At 38.9% G+C, this 18,684-nt stretch overlaps 1 protein-coding gene across 1 annotated transcript; it reads left to right on the top strand.

Annotated features, from left to right (window-relative positions):
* Positions 1–340: 340 nt before the first annotated feature.
* On the top strand, positions 341–12,048 carry MMP27 (matrix metallopeptidase 27; the record flags this gene model as incomplete). The annotated part of the gene is made up of 10 exons (XM_080640586.1): positions 341–373; positions 1,195–1,433; positions 2,546–2,694; positions 2,786–2,914; positions 7,005–7,166; positions 7,343–7,463; positions 8,941–9,071; positions 9,811–9,970; positions 10,749–10,852; positions 11,810–12,048. The coding sequence occupies 10 exons, from the start codon at positions 341–343 to the stop codon at positions 12,046–12,048; spliced, it is 1,467 nt and encodes a 488-aa protein (XP_080496712.1).
* Positions 12,049–18,684: the final 6,636 nt, after the last annotated feature.

The following is an 18,684-nucleotide window of genomic DNA, read 5'->3' on the forward strand; positions in this document are numbered from 1 at the left end:
CTTGGCAAGGACAAAAGTAACTTGGAGGCTGACTTCATATTATATTTAATTCAGTAATGAACAATGGCTTTGTTTACTAAACAATTGCAGATCTTGATTGCAAAATCAATTCAATCTAAGAAAAAAAAAGCGTATCGTGACACACTTCATGGCAAATGTCCTTTTTCTGTTATTAATTAAACAATAATACAAGCCAATCCATGCCACGTCTCACTATTATTTTCTCAATTCTGTGCAAACAGAACCAGTCTTCAACTGAAGAGACAGAGGAATGAAGAGCCTCCTGCTTCTATTTGTGCTCTTTATAAAGTTTTCTTCTGCATTTCCTACGGACCAAAAGATGGAAGATGAAGAAAACATGCAACTGGCTCAGGTACTGGCTCAATAAATATTAATGACTATCAATAAAAAATTCATTTTATTGATTGTCCTGGGACTTAAAAAGACAGGAAATTCCTACAAAAGAATCCTTCTTGTGAGAAGGAGCTGCTTTTTATTTCCCTAGTTCCAAGGACATCAAGGAACTGTGTCGGGGTGGAGAGTGAGGGTGTGGGGTTGGGGGAAAGGCAGGATTGCTACAATTTTGAGCAATGATAACAAGTGAAGAGCTTGTGAGAAGAGAAAGGGGACAGAAATGGAGCGCCATATAAAAATATTTTAAGACCAGCCAGGAGGCACCAAATATAATTTGGATCCCCTTATCCTTCTATGTATGAAACATACACTGCTTTGGAGATTCCCTCTAAAAATCAGTCCAACTGGTTTGCCATATTTGGTTAAATCAATTAAATTTGCAAGATGAATAATCATTTATCTAGAATTTGTTTCAAGGAAACACTAAAATGAATGTAACAGTAAAAATGTATAAGATGTGTAATCATTTAACACATAGAAGAAGCTTGATTCTCTTCTGTGGAGGTTTGGAGTTTTATGGGTTGAGTGGTTTGGCCAATTCTGATGACACATGGCTCTACAGTTCTTGGAAACTGAAAAAACAGGACGACTATTTTCTTTCCCCTTTGTTTCCTTCTTGTTTCCCTTGCTCCTTCCTTGTTCTCATTGCTTATTTTCCTCCTCCTCCCCCACTGCCCAAAAGGATTTCAGACAATTTTGTTTTATCCTGAGATGGAAATTTGCTTTCCTGTAGTCTGTGCCTTTTTTTTTTTTTTTTTTTTTTTTCGTCTTTTTGGTCAGGCATATCTCAACCAGTTCTACTCTCTTGAAATAGAAGGGAGCCATCTTGTTCAAAGCATGAACAGGAGTCTCATAGATGGCAAAATTCGGGAAATGCAAGCATTTTTTGGGCTGACAGTGACTGGAAAGCTGGACTCAAACACGCTGGAGATCATGAAGACACCCAGGTGTGGGGTTCCTGATGTGGGTCAGTATGGCTTCACTCTCCCTGGGTGGAGGAAATACAACCTCACATACAGGTAATACTTCTGTCAACTTATTTCCCTCCAGTCCCAAGGAACAGGAATATCATCTCCAAAGAACAAAAATAATAATATTTTACTTTACCGCACACTTCCTATGTGCACGGCTCATCCTAGATTTCATTGCTTTATCCTCCCAACAAACTGTAGTGTAAGCACCACTGATTTTACCACCTTAAATACAGAGAAAATGAGACCAAAGTTTATTTCCCATAGTCAAGGTTACCTAGCTCTTACCAGCACACTTGTCATCTGTGGGTGAGGATTTTAAAAAGCCTAAAATTCTCTAGCCTCTGCCATCTCCATATAAGCTCAGGATTAGATGCACTGTCATTTGATTTAGATCTTTGAAGGTACAGATGACGTGTGCTCAAGAGAAAATGAGGAGACCTTAGAGATGAGTGTGAAGCTATCAAATCTCAGCTGGACCGCAGAGTGAAGTATGGAGTTTGTCTCCATGCATCTTAAAGAAAGGGGCTGGCTTACTGGCAGGAAGAGAATGAAGTGTTCCTATGAGCTGCAATAGAGTCAGTGGCCTTGACCATCGCTCTAGACCCCTGCTGCTGGCCCTAAAGAGTCTTTCTGATAGTTCTTCCTTCATCTTCTTGAGTCTTAGGGGTTGAGGTAAAAATAGGGTTAGCAAAATAGGTAATATAAACAAAAGGAACATCTTTTGCTGAGTAACTAAATATTCATGACTCTCAAGTGACACTCATAATGTACAACACATGCGTGAGACTGATTTCCACAAGCCAGCTGAGAAAAATCTTAATTCTTTTTAGAACATTTATAATACAGTCATACACACAGCAAACTCGTCCATGAGACAAATGCTTTCCCATTTAGAGTGTGATCTTAGGGAAGTCATTTAACCTCTTTGACCCTTATATATTAAAGTGTTATAATACTACCTGATGAATAAGGCAGATGAGAGAGAATTGAAAAAGTACTTTATTTAAATAGTAAAGTATAATACAAGTATAAGTATAGCAGCATACCAAAAGTCACTGCAGCATCTGATTCATAAGATAGAAATTATTTTCTTTTGCAGTATGCATGCATACATGAATATATAACCACCAACTGACATATTTATGTTAATTTTTAAGAATCGTGAACTACACTCCGGATATGGCACGAGCTGACGTGGATGAGGCTATCCAAAAAGGTTTAGAAGTGTGGGGCAAAGTTACTCCGCTAACATTCACCAAGATTTCCAAGGGGGTTGCGGATATCATGATTGCCTTTCGGACCCGAGGTAAGCTTTGAAATTGTGAGAAAAATATGGCTATTTCATCTCAAGGCTTTGAAGAAACTGACCTGTCCCCCCCCTTTGAATTTTGTCTCAGTCCATGGTCGGTGTCCTCGTTATTTTGATGGCCCCTTGGGACTCCTCGGCCATGCCTTTCCTCCTGGTCTAGGTCTGGGTGGAGACACTCACTTTGATGAGGATGAAAACTGGACCAAGGATGGAGCAGGTGAGCCTAATTTTATTTATGAACAAAATTTTATTATTCTAGAGAATTCCTGAAAATAGTTTTGCAAGTAGTAGCTTTTTACTGTCCTATTTTCTCACAATTTTCCATATTTTCAGATGACTGATGGCAGCGTTCAATATCTATTCAGACAGTTGTGCTTGTACAATCAGAGCCTTAGCTACACAACACCTCATAAAGTTGCTGATCTTATTATAATCATAACATTCTTCACTGACTCATATTCATTTATACACCCACAATGCCTGAGGGTTCGCTATGTGCCTGGAATTATGCAAGGTGTTGTAGGAACCACAGGGTTGTACTAGAAAAATTCCAGTCCTTCAGAGGTTCATGATCTTGTGGTATATAAGTTCTAGGCATATATACCAGCATACAAGGCAGAACATGCTGTAGAAGTCATCTGTGGGTGAGGATTTTAAAAAGCTTCTACAGAAGTGGTAATTTTTAGTTAGTGATTGAAGGATGATGTGTGTGAACTCGTGGCTCGTAGAAGGTCTGTTTATAAGCATGAACTTCCTTTTCAAACTCTTGCCCATCTGCTAAGAATTAGACCCTAATCTTTACATTTGATTCATTCCTTCAGAACAAGCATTTGATTTTATCTCTCTTAAAGGGCCTCCCTGGCACTAAAATAAGGGATGTTTTATTACTTTTTTAAATAAAAAAAACAAAACTTTACTACACTGAAAGCATGTGCATCAAACAAAAGAGCTCAGGAGACTTTCCCACTCTTTTTTTTTTTTTTTTTTCCTATCATTGACCACAGTTATCTTGGGGCTGGTATCTGGTTTCCAGGGTCCCAGGAAAGCAGAGGCTGTGGTGGGTGGTATACATGCCACAGTTCAGTTCTGGCCAAGTAACTCCAGATAGTTTGTATGTCAGTTTTATACTTTCTGCAAAACTGAAAGCCAGTGACTCAATATGGTTCATGGCCACTCACTGTAATGCAGTTATTCTTCCAAGTGCTAGTGAACAAGCAGGGTAAAAAAGTCAGTGCATGGCTGGACTTCAGGCACCAGGGCAAGTCTAGAGTTGGTTGCTTCCATTGCCACAAAGGTTAGCATCACAGACAAGTGGATGAGGGAAGTAGGGTTAAATGGGTCATATTCGTTATGTATCTTCTGCTGAGACATGTGCCAGTATGTCTTTGGATTTGCCCTAAAGGCAGTGTGAATATGTTGAATCAGGCAGTTACAGGTAATATCCTAGTATTGGCCCAAATCAGCATGACTCCCAGGATTTACTTTCATATCTAGAGGCAGAGATCAGTCAAAGATTTCACCATCCTTTCATCCCTATTAAGTCCAATATTTAGTAGTCATTACTATTACCCACACTGCTCTAAACATTCTGCCAAGACGGATGTATGGGTGGATTATTAAAACGTCCAAAGAGTTCTGGGCCCCACACTGGCAAAACTTGCTTGAGCAAGTCAGGGAATAAATAGAGCCCTCCACCAAGTTCTGGGTGCATAATCAAGCAACAGTACCCAAATAAATGTGTTGCTTCCTAACTACTTTATTATATTCTTCAAGGTATAGATTGTAAGCCCCAAGGAATCCAATTGTATGTCTTGTAGCTCACTGACATAAAAGGGAAAATATCTTCCCATTCTCTAAAACAACAACAACAGCAAAACCCTCATGCAAATGTAATCTCCAATCACATTGGGATTTTTAAATAAAAAATTTGGCAATAATATATGCTATATGATTACCTCCTTGATTGGAACATGTAGGGTCTCTCTGTGGAAAAGGCGCTAAAGTCTTAGTGTAACTTGCCTAAGAACAATAGACAATAGTCATCTGCTAATCCCACTGCTTCCTGTAAGAACAAGTCATTACATGGTGATGGCAGAAGGGCAAACCTATAGCTCATATAGAGATTTTCTCAAGAATCTCCTAAAGCCAGGCCTGTATGTGAATGTGTATGTGCTACACAGAGACGTGCACTGAACACCTGAACAGGCCCTTTACATGCTACTGGTGCACAGTGTTGTGATGTGGAAAGAGCGATGGTTTGTGGTTTGGCAGCCCGTGGTCTCTTTTAGGGCTTCCCATTTACTTACTACCTGAGGGACCCTGGGCAACCTAGTTAATTTTCTTGTGCTCTGTTTATTTATCTGTAAAATAAGGCTAATAATGCCATTCTTGCAGGAAGATGACACAAGTACCTGCAATCCAACACCCTGCAAAGCATTTGCCCATTGTGAACATTCAAAAGGTGTTTGACATTGATGATTATTAGTATTGATGGTAATGATGATTTATTTCCAGGCACAGAAAAAAATATTCACAAAGGAATCAATGTATAATGCAAATTTTACCTAGTCATATCTCCAAGAACACAGAGATGTTATCCTTTTCCTACAGTATCATACGTCCTGTAACATTTTCAGCACATGAATGATGCTCTACAAATATTTGATAAAGGAAGTCATTCAACATCTTCTGGCCCAGGCTCTGTGATAGAAATGGAGTATACTAGTACAATAGTGGATAAGACACAGACCCCGACCTCCAGGGTTTACAATCTAGAGGGCACACACTATCAAATGGCAATTCAAATCAGTATGATCAACATTCGGATAAAGGAAACTATGGGAATGTAATAGAAGCACATCAAAGAAATTCACCCAAATACAGATAAAGAAGTCAGAGGAGGAAGTGACGTCCAGTCAGAGACTGAAGGCCAAGCAGGAACTCTGAAGGCAAAGTGTAGTAAAGAGTGCTCTGGACAGAAGAATCCAACCAACTGAAGTATTAGAATTGCAGTGGAAGAGAAGGCTAAAATGGTGAATAGGATTCAGATTATAGAGGGTCATGAAAGCCAGGATAAAGGTTTGGACCTCATTTAGATGACCTGCATTTTAATTATTTTTTCAGTCATTTGTCCCGTCCCTTGTCCAGAAGCAAATCCTGTGATATTACCAGCCAGACAAGGGGCAGCAACAACATCAAGAGCAGACAAGCATGAAGTACCATGTAATAAACCTTTTGCCATTCCATCTTCATTTTGTGCAAATATCACTGGACAAGGCTCCATCATGAAAGGCTCAGCCTTTTCCTTAGGATCCATTGGCTTAGGATCCAAGTCCAGGGACAGACTCTAATATTTAGAACCCTAAGGACTAGTGACAGAGAAGTAAAAAGGCAATCCCATGCATAGTAAGATTTTCAGTATGGAGAAGTATAGGGTAATATGGTCTTATATAAGAGGTGCATGTAACGATTCTATCAGCCAAATAAATACCTGCATAGCCAGCAACCATTATTAAGCACTCACTATTGATAAGAAGTTTCGCAGTCACCGGGAATAAAAGATGGTTAAGACATGGTCATTTGACTGAAAGATTCACAGCTTGGTGAAAGAAATAGACAATTGCTGTCCCTTAATGCGCTCTGACAGAATTAGGCACTGAGTCTATGGAAGCTCAGAGAGGTGCATTTAACTCAACCTGGGTAGGAGCTGGGGGAGATAAGGGAAGTCTCATGAAGGAGATAACTCCAGAGAAATAAGTAGGATAGCAGGTATCAAGGGGGTAGGAGAGGTAATATTCTGGGCAGAAGAAATGAGATATTAAGACATTGAGATTAGAAAGAATGTAGCATAGATGAGAACTGCAAATGATTGAACATGGCTAGCTCATGGAATATGAAAATAAAATATGAGCCTGGAGAAAATGCAGGGACTAGATCTTGAATGGCTATACGTGAAGGTATTTGGACTTTACCCTACAGCCAATGGAGAACCTCCGAAGAATATGAGTAGAAGAAACAGCATATATAGCATAGCCTTGCAACAACCAAAGCTCGCAACTTCAGTCTTTTTTAATACTATCCATTCCTGAGACACTTGATTTCTACCATTTACCCACTTTGGGTTACATTTCTCCATGATATGACTAATACCACTGATTAATATTGAAATATTTTCCATATAAATGATGATGCATATGTTACAAGAATTAACCGCTGTATGGCAAACCTTTAGTTACTTCCTAGTCTCAGGTGTAACCATTCTCCTGTTGAGTGACTCATGTACTCCTGTTTTCCCTGTTTTTGTTAAGGATTCAACTTATTTCTTGTGGCTGCTCATGAATTTGGTCATTCACTGGGGCTCTCGCACTCCAATGATCAAACAGCTTTGATGTTCCCAAATTATGTGTCCCTGGACCCTAGCAAATACCCACTTTCTCAGGACGATATCAACGGAATCCAATCCATCTATGGTGAGCAACACCATAAATCTGAATATAATGTGAACTAAATGGGAAGATTTCTAGAAGGAAGTTGAGAAAATCACTTCTTGAAATATTATCATGAAGAAAATATTCACTTGGGTAAGATCCTCCTGTAGGTATTTCCACATGCCTTTTTAATTCTGGTATTCCTTTTCTCATCAAAGGGGCTCTACCTAAGGCACCTGCTAAGCCAAAGAGACCCACTGTACCCCATGCCTGTGACCCTGATTTGACTTTTGATGCTATCACCACTTTCCGCAGAGAAGTAATGTTCTTTAAAGGCAGGTAAACCCATTCTCTTAAATACCTTAACTTTCTACAAAGATTTTTCTATTCAAGAGATTTGGGGATAAAAAGGGAGTCATGAGCATAGTGAGAATGTATGCCTTTTACTTTTCATTTTGTAATTGCCCATACTGTTTGAATGTTTTTCTATGTGCATATATCTCTTGTTTGATAAATTGATTTTTAAGGTCTTTAAGCAAATTTTTAAATTTCCACTGAAAGTCAGCTTTCAATGATTTTTTAGCTAAAATAATACATCAATCCTGTGGCTTGCTGGAGATGACTTAGCATTTCAGGATCCAATTGTTAAATTTTCAGGAATTTTGTAAACCAGTTCACATCACTTTGGTAGCTTGAAACCTGCCATAGTTAGAGTATTTACACCCTGTAAATCAGAAAGTGATAAAAATTAGATCTTTTTCCTACCTGGAGAGCCCAATGTTAAACTCATATCAGCAGGCCATTTCTTTTCTTTCTTTCTTTTTTTTAAAAAATATATTTTATTGATTTTTTTACAGAGAGGAAGGGAGAGGGATAGAGAGTTAGAAACATCGATGAGAGAGAAACATCGATCAGCTGCCTCCTGCACACCCCCTACTGGGGACATCCCCACAACCAAGGTACATGCCCTTGACCGGAATCGAACCTGGGACCTTTCAGTCCGCAGGCTGACGCTCTATCCACTGAGCCAAACCGGTTTTGGCAGCAGACCATTTCTTAATGTTACAACAAAGTGTTAACTGTAGTAGGAAATCTCTACTTTCACTGTGTATAATTTATTGGGCATAAATTGCAGCATTATGTGCCAGCTATGTACACCATGGCCATATTTTTAGAACAAAGTATAAAGACATACTCCATCTAACAAGGCATGGGACAAAAGGAAAGAATATTTGAAATCTGACTCTTTCCACCCATGACTATATAGCCCTGTAATGACACTTGGCAGGGGAGGGTTGCCAGCATGGGAAGGGGACAGAATATAAGGACTTTTCAAGTCTCATTCAGAGAATCAGAACTTTCCAGAAGGGAAAATCTGTGGAAATGTTTTGCAATGCCCACAATAATGTTCCTTCGTTCTAGCAAACATTGGCACCAAAAAGTTCTTAGAGTGCTTGGTGTTGGCTTAGAATGTTGGGTATTTCCGCTTTGGCAAAAATTAGGCCAGTGAGCACTTCAATTTGGGTAGTAGATGAATTAAACTCCCCAAAACATTGAGTACTATTTATGAGGATTCCATGGATAGTTTGCTACTCTACATACCCAAGAGAATGGGCATGAAGGCATGTCTTGACCTTGGTAGTCCAAAGGGTAGAATTGAATTCACAGCCACCTAACTTCACTTAGGGAAATTGTATTAAAGCTCTAAATTATTTGAGGAAAATATCAACCAATTAGAAAAAAGCCTCAGTTTAAAATATTCTCATTGAAGCAGACATATATAGGCTGAATGTAGAAAGTGTTTTTTGTTTAACAGGTACCTATGGAGAATCTATTGTGATATTACCGATGTTGAATTTGAATTGATCTCATCACTTTGGCCATCTCTGCCAGCTGATATTCAAGCTGCATATGAGAGCCCTAAAGATAAGATTCTGATTTTTAAAGGTAACTTTTCCTATCATGATTCCCTTCCCCCCATGAATGCCTGTACTTAGGTTTCTGTCGTAAAGAATAACTATCCAGTGATTCTCTGTGGCTGGGAAGATAAACACTACCCAGTTACACAGGAGATTAAAAAAACAAAACAGTATAAACAGTCTTTTTTCTGCCAAATAAAAGTAATCCATGTCTTTTTTATATTCCCTTTTTACTAAGGTTGCCAAATTTGGCAAATAAATCACAGGATGCTTTGAATTTCAGATAAAATCAAATAATTTTAGTATGAGTATGTATTGCAATATTTTGGATATACTTATACCAAAAAACAGTCATTGTTTGTTTGATATATTTAGCTGGTATTTTATATTTAACCTAGCAACCTTACTTTTTCTAAGGACTTGTTCAGATTACTTGCCAATGAGAATCCTTGAGTGCTGAAATTTAGGAAAACATGTCCAAACACACTTGATTGTTTTGTCAGAGTTAGAAAAGCAACCAATACGGTGAAGCCAATTGACATGGGTAGGCACACTCTTAACTACAGGTATATGTTATTTGTGTATTATTAATGATACAAGTAGCTAAAGAAAGTGGTAAAAATAAATGGAGATATAAGATTACTAAATCTCTGAGCATTAAAACGGAAAGGAACTACACACCTAATTTTTTTTCAAACATCTTAAGACATCTATTTCTCATTCTAGAAAATAGATCATAAGAGAATCATCACTTTCTCTCTTTCTAGGTGACAGTTTCTGGATGATCAGAGGATATGCTGTTTTATCAGATTATCCCAAATCCATCTATACACTTGGCTTTCCAAGATATGTAAAGAAAATTGATGCAGCTGTCTGTGACCACAGCACAAGAAAAACCTACTTCTTTGTGGGCATTTGGTGCTGGAGGTAAGTTTATTCTGGAGAAAAAAATTCACATAGCATCACTTTAGCCCAGGCAAAAATAAAACTAACCTATAGTCTTCTTAAAGTGAATTATGCTGAAGGCAATTTCAGATGGATAACATTTATCAAAAAAAATGTGTTAGTGAGTCCAAAGATCTTTCTCCCACTTAAAAAAGAAAGATAAGATAAAATAATAAAGCTGGTGATGTCAACCAACTTGCTGGTGACATAAAAATATTTAATCAAATCTATGAGAGCTCCAAGCTGAACCCTTACTTTAACATTTCCTTGGAATAGCATCAGTCTGACAAATGATGTGGCTTTTTCCCCCTCATCAAATCTTGTTTTCAAGACACTGTAAACAATTCAACCGAACATGTCATTTGCCTTATTTTGTTGTTGTTAGTCCTCATCCGAGGATATTTTTTTCCACTGAGTTTTAGAGAGAGTGGAAGGGAGGGAGGGAGAGAGAGTGAGAAACATCAATGTGAGAGAGACACATCAATTGGTTGCCCCCACACAGCCCCAGCTGGGGCCAGGGATCAAACCTGCAACCCAGGTACATATGTTTGGCCAGGAATCAAACCCTCAACTGACACTGTAACCACTTAGCAACCACAGCCAGGGCCTTTGCCACATTTTTTTAATATTGATCCAATTAGCTTTCCTCTACTAGGCCTCTTTTCCTCCACATCCCTGCTTGACTTCCAGTTGGGCAGTAGATGAATTAAGCTCCCCAAAACAAAGAATCCAAAAAAACTTTTCCTATCCATGTATCCAGGTATGATGAAGTGACCCAAACCATGGACCGAGGGTACCCACGAAGGATGGTAAAATCCTTCCCAGGAATTGGTCTCCGGGTTGATGCTGCTTTCCAGCATAAAGGTAAGCATCAAGGCCTAATCTCTTAGGACAACTGGAAGACTTTATTGACTGTAAAAGAAGACAGCACAAAGACTTCAAGTTTTCAATGTTAACGTAATTTTACTACTCTCGAGCACATGTGGTAATAAACTTTAACCCTGTGGGCAGCATCACAAACTGAATCAGTAAATCCTGAATTATATTCTCTGCTAGACCACTTTGAATCTATGTGAATAGTACCAATTAGTTTTATTTATCATTGATCCAAGATACCCCCTGGCAGACACTCACTGATGAGTTTTGAGCATAAAAAATAACTAAGCACATAAACTGGACAGTGATTCTTGAACTATAATGTATATAGTTTAATATGCACAGCTCAGGTGTGTGAAACTACAAATTCTTCAGAGTTTTGAGGCCATGGTATTGTGGCAGATATCCAGGAATTTATAGTCTTCGAAGAACCTCAGGCAATTTAATGTACCAGTCCAGCTACTAGTGTTTCAAAGACAATGACCCAGACCATGGAGTAAACAGGAGTCCAAAAATGTTTTTGAGTGACACAATCTTTATTCCAGTGACATCCAACACAGAATCACAACACCTAAAGTAGATAAAGTTAAACAACTCTAAGAAAATGAGGAAATGGGACCAAAATCTATACCCACAGGGGCCTTCTTCTCCCCCTCACACCCTTGAGACACATACTTTGCAAACCTCGGCATAAACCAAAGGTCTGGCTAGAAAGGTAGTACCTCCCTTGAAATTCATGTTTCATACCTTAACTTCTTCCTCAGGAAAATAAAAATAATAATATTTCTCATGTGATAGTAAGGAAGTAAAATGTATCTATATAATTACACAAGTTTGTTTTCTCTGCATGATGTTCAATTATTTTATTCTGCATTCATAAAATTAAGAAGTATGGAACCATTGTCTAGTTGTGCAAGATAACTAATCATGATTCTCTCTCTCTAGGATTCTTCTATTTCTTCCGTAGATCAAAGCAATTTGAATATGATCCTAAGGCAAAGAACATTACCCGAGTGCTGAAACCCAATACTTGGTTTCAATGTAAAGAACCACTAAACTCATCATCTGATTTTAATACCAGCAAGGAAAAAGTACATTCAGGAGTGGAGATACTTTACCATAAGAATTTAAACTTGCTTCTTTTCAGTATTGCTCATGTGCTGAAAGAAATCTACAGTTATTAAAAAATTCATAGACCTAAAATAAATCTCAAGAGGTCTTTTAATCTGAATTCTGCTTCAAAGTAAAATAAAACTATTCTTTAACATCAAGTTGCCAGTCCAAGCTCTTAATATCTATTGGATAAAGATGCAACAGCCATTTTGTGGTGCCTGATTCTTTTTACAGAAAGTTATTATGTATAAACAAAATTATCTCTGTGCTTTAAGCCCATTTTACACTTTGTGGACTTGGAGAAATAAGACATGTGTCTTACAATAACTAAAAACTGGGGACATTTATTAAACCAATCTTTAGTATTTGGTTTTGTCTGGACGTTTGGAGTTGAAGAGGCCTAATAAACTCCATCCCTTGTCCCTATCCACATTCTGAACCCACTGAGAAATACCGTACAGTTGGGAGAGCAAAATACCACCTTTATTAGTTATGAAGCTTATATTGGAGAATGGATCTGTGGTCAAACAAATTCTTAACATCTAATTCTAGAATGAGGCATACTTACCCACAAGTCATAGAAAGAACTGGGAAGCACTAGGCCTCCCCAAGAATGTGAGCTCCCTATAGGCTGTGTGGAGCCCAAAGAGAAAGAAACAAGGATGGAGGTCATGAGCCCAGTTTTTACTCCGAAATTCGCCAATCAGATAAATTATTCCACCTCCCAAAGCAAGGAGAGCCTAGAGAGATGCAGAAGCATTACACTAAAGGTGAGCCCCCAACAATTAAGAAACTAACAGGAGTAGAAAAATAGTCTTCCCTCCAACCTCCCGAAGCATAGACCAATGCATTGAACCATTCCTTAGAGAATTTGAATTCAAGATTTTTGCACACTTAATTTTTAATATAAAAAAATGTAGAGATTTTCTCCCTGTGTTTGAGGTATATGGGTCACCTAAACCTAAACCTATATGTGGGAAGTTCCTGCCCTCTTTGTTACACCAGGTATTTGTTGAGTTTCTAAATTCTTATGGTTAGGTTTTACCTTTAAACTCTTAAAGCTAAATGCTTAGCAAAGCTCTTCATAAATTTTCTGACCCAGAAGATGGGAGGTTGTCAGTTGAACCTGATTCTGATAAGGTAATAGACTAAGCAGGTGTCAACAGATAAAAAAAAAAAAAAATCTCAGAATTCCTACAGCTATTTCCCCAACTCACAAATTTTCCCTTGAGTTCAATGTTCCTAAATCCCTAAAAGAAAATAGCAAAGAAAAAATTTATTGCATGTTTGAAACAAAAAGTAAATTTTAGGAACTACAGCTTAACACCTAGCATGTAGTAAATAGTAGGCTAGTCTTTGCAAAAAAAATAGTGCTAGAATAACCAAGTATCCATATACATTAAAAAAGAGCCTCAACCTTACTTCATACTGTTCACAAAAATTAACTAAAAATGGGCCACAGACTTCTAAATAGAAAAATTAAAAATATAAAACTTCTGAAATAAAAAGTTTTTTTTAAAGAATTTGTGACCTTGGATTAAGCAAGGATTTTTAGATACAACAAACAAAACCATGAGCCATAAAAGAAAATATTAACAAATTAAACTTCATCAACACTTAAAACCCTTGGTCTTAAAAATAAAAGAATAAAAAGGCAAGCCACATACTTTATGAAAATATTGTAGATATACATGTACTCATAATACAAAAATAAGAAAAACAGCTCAACTTTTTATTTTTTAAAAATATGTTTTGCCCTAACCAGTTTGGCTCAGTGGATAAAGCATCAGCCTGCAGACTGAAGAGTTCCGGGTTCAATTCTGGTTAAGGGCACATGTCCCGGTTGCAGACTCAATCCCCAGTAGGGAGCGTGCAGGAGGCAGCCAATCAATGATTCTCTCTTACCATTGATGTTTCTAACTCTCCCTCTTGCTTCCTCTCTGAAATCAATAAAAAAAGGAACATGAGTGATTAAAATATTCTATATCATGATTATGATGGTGGTGACTACTGAATATACTCTTTTAAAGCTGTACACAAAATTAATGAATTTTATTATATGTTATTCTACTTCAATAATGTTCATTTTAAAAAGTAGTGTGGTTTAAGACTTTACATGCATTAGGTTCTCAAATGCTGGTCAAGCTTACTTCCTTGCATCTATTCTCAGTTCTGTGATATGAATACCTATAAATGCAATAATTTGGAGACCATCTGAAATTGCACTCAGACTTGCTTATGGGCAATTATTTTCTCCTTTATTTTCAAGGGGAAAAAAGATCTATAGGAGAGGGAAAGATACAACTATAAAAATAATCCTATTTTAAACCCAGTGGAATATCTTAAAACAATTTTCCACAGCATATGTGTTGAATTTTGGAGGAATTAAAAGGAAGAAGAAGGAGGGAGAGGAGGAGGAGGAGGAGGAGGAGGAGGAGGAGGAGGAGGAGGAGGAGGAGGAGGAGGAGAAGGGGCTCTTCTTTTAGAGCTAAGTTGAAGATTGATAAGTATAATGCAGAGGTCAGGTGATATCACTCATCTTTTGAGTTTAAATAAACTTGACTTCCAAAATCCTATGGGAAACCCAAAGCCCATCAACAAGCAACTAGGGGGTGGGGGGGACATTCTTCTTCTTTTCCTTCTCCTCCTCCCCCTCCTCCTCCTCCTCCTCCTCCTCCTCCTCTTCCTCCTTCTTCTTCTTTCCTCACCCCAGGATATTTTCCCCATTCATTTTTAGAAAAAAGTAGAAGGGAAGGAGGAGGGGGAGAGCAAGAGAGAGAGAGAAACATGGACATAACAGAAACACAATGATTGGTTGCCTCCCACACTGGGCTGTGGATTGAACCTGCAACCGAGATACATGCCCTTGACTGGGAATCAAACTGTGACCCTTCAGTCTGCGGGCCGGTGCTCTGACCACTGAGAAAACTGGCCAGAGCAACATTCTTAATGTCCTTTTACCAACCCACCTCCCAAGTCAACTCCCCAGTCACTCCCTAGACTCCAGCCTCCTGATCCTCTGTCCAAATCCCTCCCTGCTTTGCCCTCTATGAGGAACACAATTTCTTATTTATGTGGTTATTTTTAAAAAGTATATATATAGTAGTTAAGCAGTAACTTTGCTTTAATGTCTCTCAAATATGTCATCATGGCTTCCTCTTCCTTGGAAAAGCAGCTTCAGAAGGTATTTTTTTCTCCTATAGAACAGAACCAAAATACACTTTCACCTTGCTTCGGAAAGAAGACATTTTCATTCCCTGACACAGCTTGGAGGCTGGGTAAGAACATGGGTTTTGGAGCCAGACTGCTCAGGCTCGTGGCCCAGTTCCTCCACGAACTAGCTGTGGAACCCTGGGCAAGTTCTGACCACCCTGTGCCTGAGAGTCTCCATATGTGAAATGAGGACAGTAAGAGATCCAGGCTCCTAGAGTTCTTCTTAAGCTGAACAACTGGCCACATACAGCACATAGGCTTAGTGCTTGAGGCGTAGTAAGCTGCTCTCCATAAATGTAAGCCATCATTATTGTAATTAGGTAAGTTAAGCGATTTATCCCAAAGTACAAACAACTGGAAAAACTAGAAGCTGATATCAGGGTTTCTCAAAACTGGAATAAAAGATGAACCAATTCTTCCCCTGCTATACCATACACCTCCTGGGAACAAATTAACCAGAATGACAAACTGTTCCAGTTTGCTGTGTCCTTCCTGGTTTTCTTAAGGGCCTGTGATTGAATCTTGAAAGAAAGAAACAGTCTTAAAAACAAGCATGAACAAGACTGTTGACAATAGTTACTCATTTTGGAGATGTGAGCAGCTGAGATGAAACAAATGGATTCACACAGAGAGAATGTATTTGAATGTCTTCTTGCCTAGAGACAAAGAGAAACTCATCATAACCTTTCCATTGTTCATCATGGGTGGACTATCCTAAAACTCTAACCTGAATGAATCATTTGTTCCAGAGGAAATGGCATGGGTTTGTTTTTGTCTGGAAGTTATTTTAAACACATGACATATCTTTAGCCCCTTGTTTGTCTTTAGGTATAGATGATCTTAAAAATGAAGATCAGTAGCTAAAAAATGTTTTTAGCATACTTAATTGGTCATGAAATCATAAATGTTATATAGTTTCATGCAGTATTTATTGATTAATTAACCTGTTAAGCCAGATTTGGCTTTAATTTTGAAATTTAATAAACTAATGATTTTATTCCCTTTTTTTCCCAGAAGTATTGTGTTTAATTTTATTAGCAATAAATAGCACAGGCATTTAATTCCAAGGTTGTTTTATTTTTTGACAAACCAGAATTCCAGGTTCCCTGAACTATTTTAAAACTTAGAAGCAAAAATAATAAAATAGGGAGCATTTTAACTACACAAATTCATGAAAATGAAAAAAAAAATTAAATGAGTTAAAAAAGCCTTCTGTAAGTATGATACTAGGAATTTGAAGGAAGTAATCACATTTGAAAATGCATTATCAATTACAAGGCTCTTTGATTATATGAGATTTTTCTCAGGAGTCCTGTGTTAGAAAATCTGTTGAGACAGATTTCAACTAAGATGTCACCTTGTTATTTTTCACATTGTACTTACCTTGGTATTGTATGAGTAATCAGTCTCATGTATTCAATATATGTTTGTTTAATACCTGCTTTAAGTCAGATGCACTGTCTGTTGAGGCATATTCTTTCAATCAAAGAATATTTATTGAGGCACCATTCTAGGAGCCAGGGATATAGTAGTGAACAGAACAGCAAAGCCCCTGCCTTCATGGACCCTATATTCCAGTCCAAGTCAAGAACCCACAAATAGACAAAAAACGGTGAATATGTCCAGGATGATAAATGCTCTGAGGACAAATAGAGTAGGTTGTGCCTATGCTGGGTCTGTAGCCTTCCATTTGGGCCTCTGTGAGAACAGGGTGGTGGGTGCTGCCCCTACAGGCTAAGCACTAGCCTCTGTGTTAGCCCCTGTCTGCATGAGTTCATCCAGCAGAAGGCATTGCGGGAGACCAGGGCAGGAGGGAGGGAGAAGCCGGATGTCTCTCCCTCTCCCCCCTGTGACAGCATCTAAGTGGGGGCTGTCTCTTCAGTGTCCAGCATCTGCCACAACCACTGTGGTTCCTGCTTTGGCCAGGTGATGCGGTGCCTTTCTCCTGCCCTGGAAGGAGACTAGTGGTTTCCTACTATTTCTAACCTTCTGGGTTGCTTCACGGCCTCCTCTGGCTTCCCAGCCTCTTCCATCACGCACAGCACTAATTTCCTGTAGGAAACCCCCTCCCCACCCTGCCATTTCAAACACTCAGAATGATTTCTGTTTTCCTGTTGATACTTGACTAATACTCTCAGTAAGGAGATAGAGAGAAAGTGACGGATGTGGGGTGTTCTGGGATGCATTAGAGCTTTTAGTGACAATCTGAGACTTAATTCTGAATGAAGGAATCAAGAAGCCATATATGGGGAAAGGAGTTCCAGGAGGAAGGGTTCAGTGCAAAGGCTCTGAGGCTCTGTTGAAGAACAGTAAAGAGGCTCCTGAGACCAGGGAGAAATTGGGGGCAGGGGTGGAGTGAGGGGAAGGAGGCAAAGTTGGGGAAGTGGCAGGGAGACACTGTTGTAGTGTACCCCCATCTTACAAAGGACGCCTCAAGAAGTCGAATTATGGAGTCATTTATTAAAAGCCGGCGGCATACGAGGGAGCAAAAGCGCTCCAGACCTCACAGCCCTGAAGAGCTTGCCACATCTGGCAGAATATCACAAAAGTATTGATTATGTCTTTGGGTCTAGAATGAGGAACCTGTTTCGCGAAAAGCATTTTACAGAAGCGAAATTGAGCAAGTTAGTTATCTAAAGTATCTACAAATCACTGACCCAGCAGAAACACATTATCTGGGACCACCGGGGCAATTTAGAATAATTGTGCTGTCCAGATTCCGGGACCACTGAGTCAACCGGAATGCATTATCTGTAGCTACTGAGGCAATTTAGGATAATTGAGCTGTCCTGGTTCCCAGAAGAATGTGCTTCAGTAACCAGTGAGATCACAATCAATGGGATATTCAAACCATCATCAATGGAGTATTGGGATAGCATACATAAGTTCAGAAAATCAAAATAACTTTCTATTGTTTTAGCAAACAAATAAGTACAGAACCCAAACAGCAGTTTCTACCTGAGATGGTTGCTACCATACTTCAACACATCATGTGAGGCTGTATAGGTCACATGTAGAGTTTAGATTCCACAGATATTTAAGAAGAGAAACAACATTATTACTTGGCTTGTATTTTATAAGAATCCCACTGGCCATTCTGAGGGCAATACACTATAGGGGAGGGGGGAAGAGCAGAAACAGTGGCTACATTAGGCAGCAACTGCATCAGTGGTGAGGATGGCAGCAATGAGACACAGTCTGAGTGTGGATTTGAAGGTAGGACAACAGGATCTGCTGATTGATTGGCTGTGTCGTGTGATATAAAGAGAGGAGTTGAGTAGAACCCGACTCTTTTTTTCCTGGACAACTGGAAGAACGGAGTGTCCATTCATGGGGGTGATTGAGTCTGGGGAAAGCAACCTTGAGGAGAAAATCAGCATGTTTAGGCAGCAGCTGGATCCATGGGTCTGAGGTTCCTGAGCATGGGGCATAAACCAGGGTGGACCACCGGTTGCCGACCACCGCCCTAGTCCATTAATGTGAAACTTTATAAA

Source organism: Plecotus auritus (genome assembly GCF_963455305.1).
Source record: "Plecotus auritus genome assembly, chromosome: 9".
In the NCBI taxonomy this organism is placed as follows: domain Eukaryota; kingdom Metazoa; phylum Chordata; class Mammalia; order Chiroptera; family Vespertilionidae; genus Plecotus; species Plecotus auritus.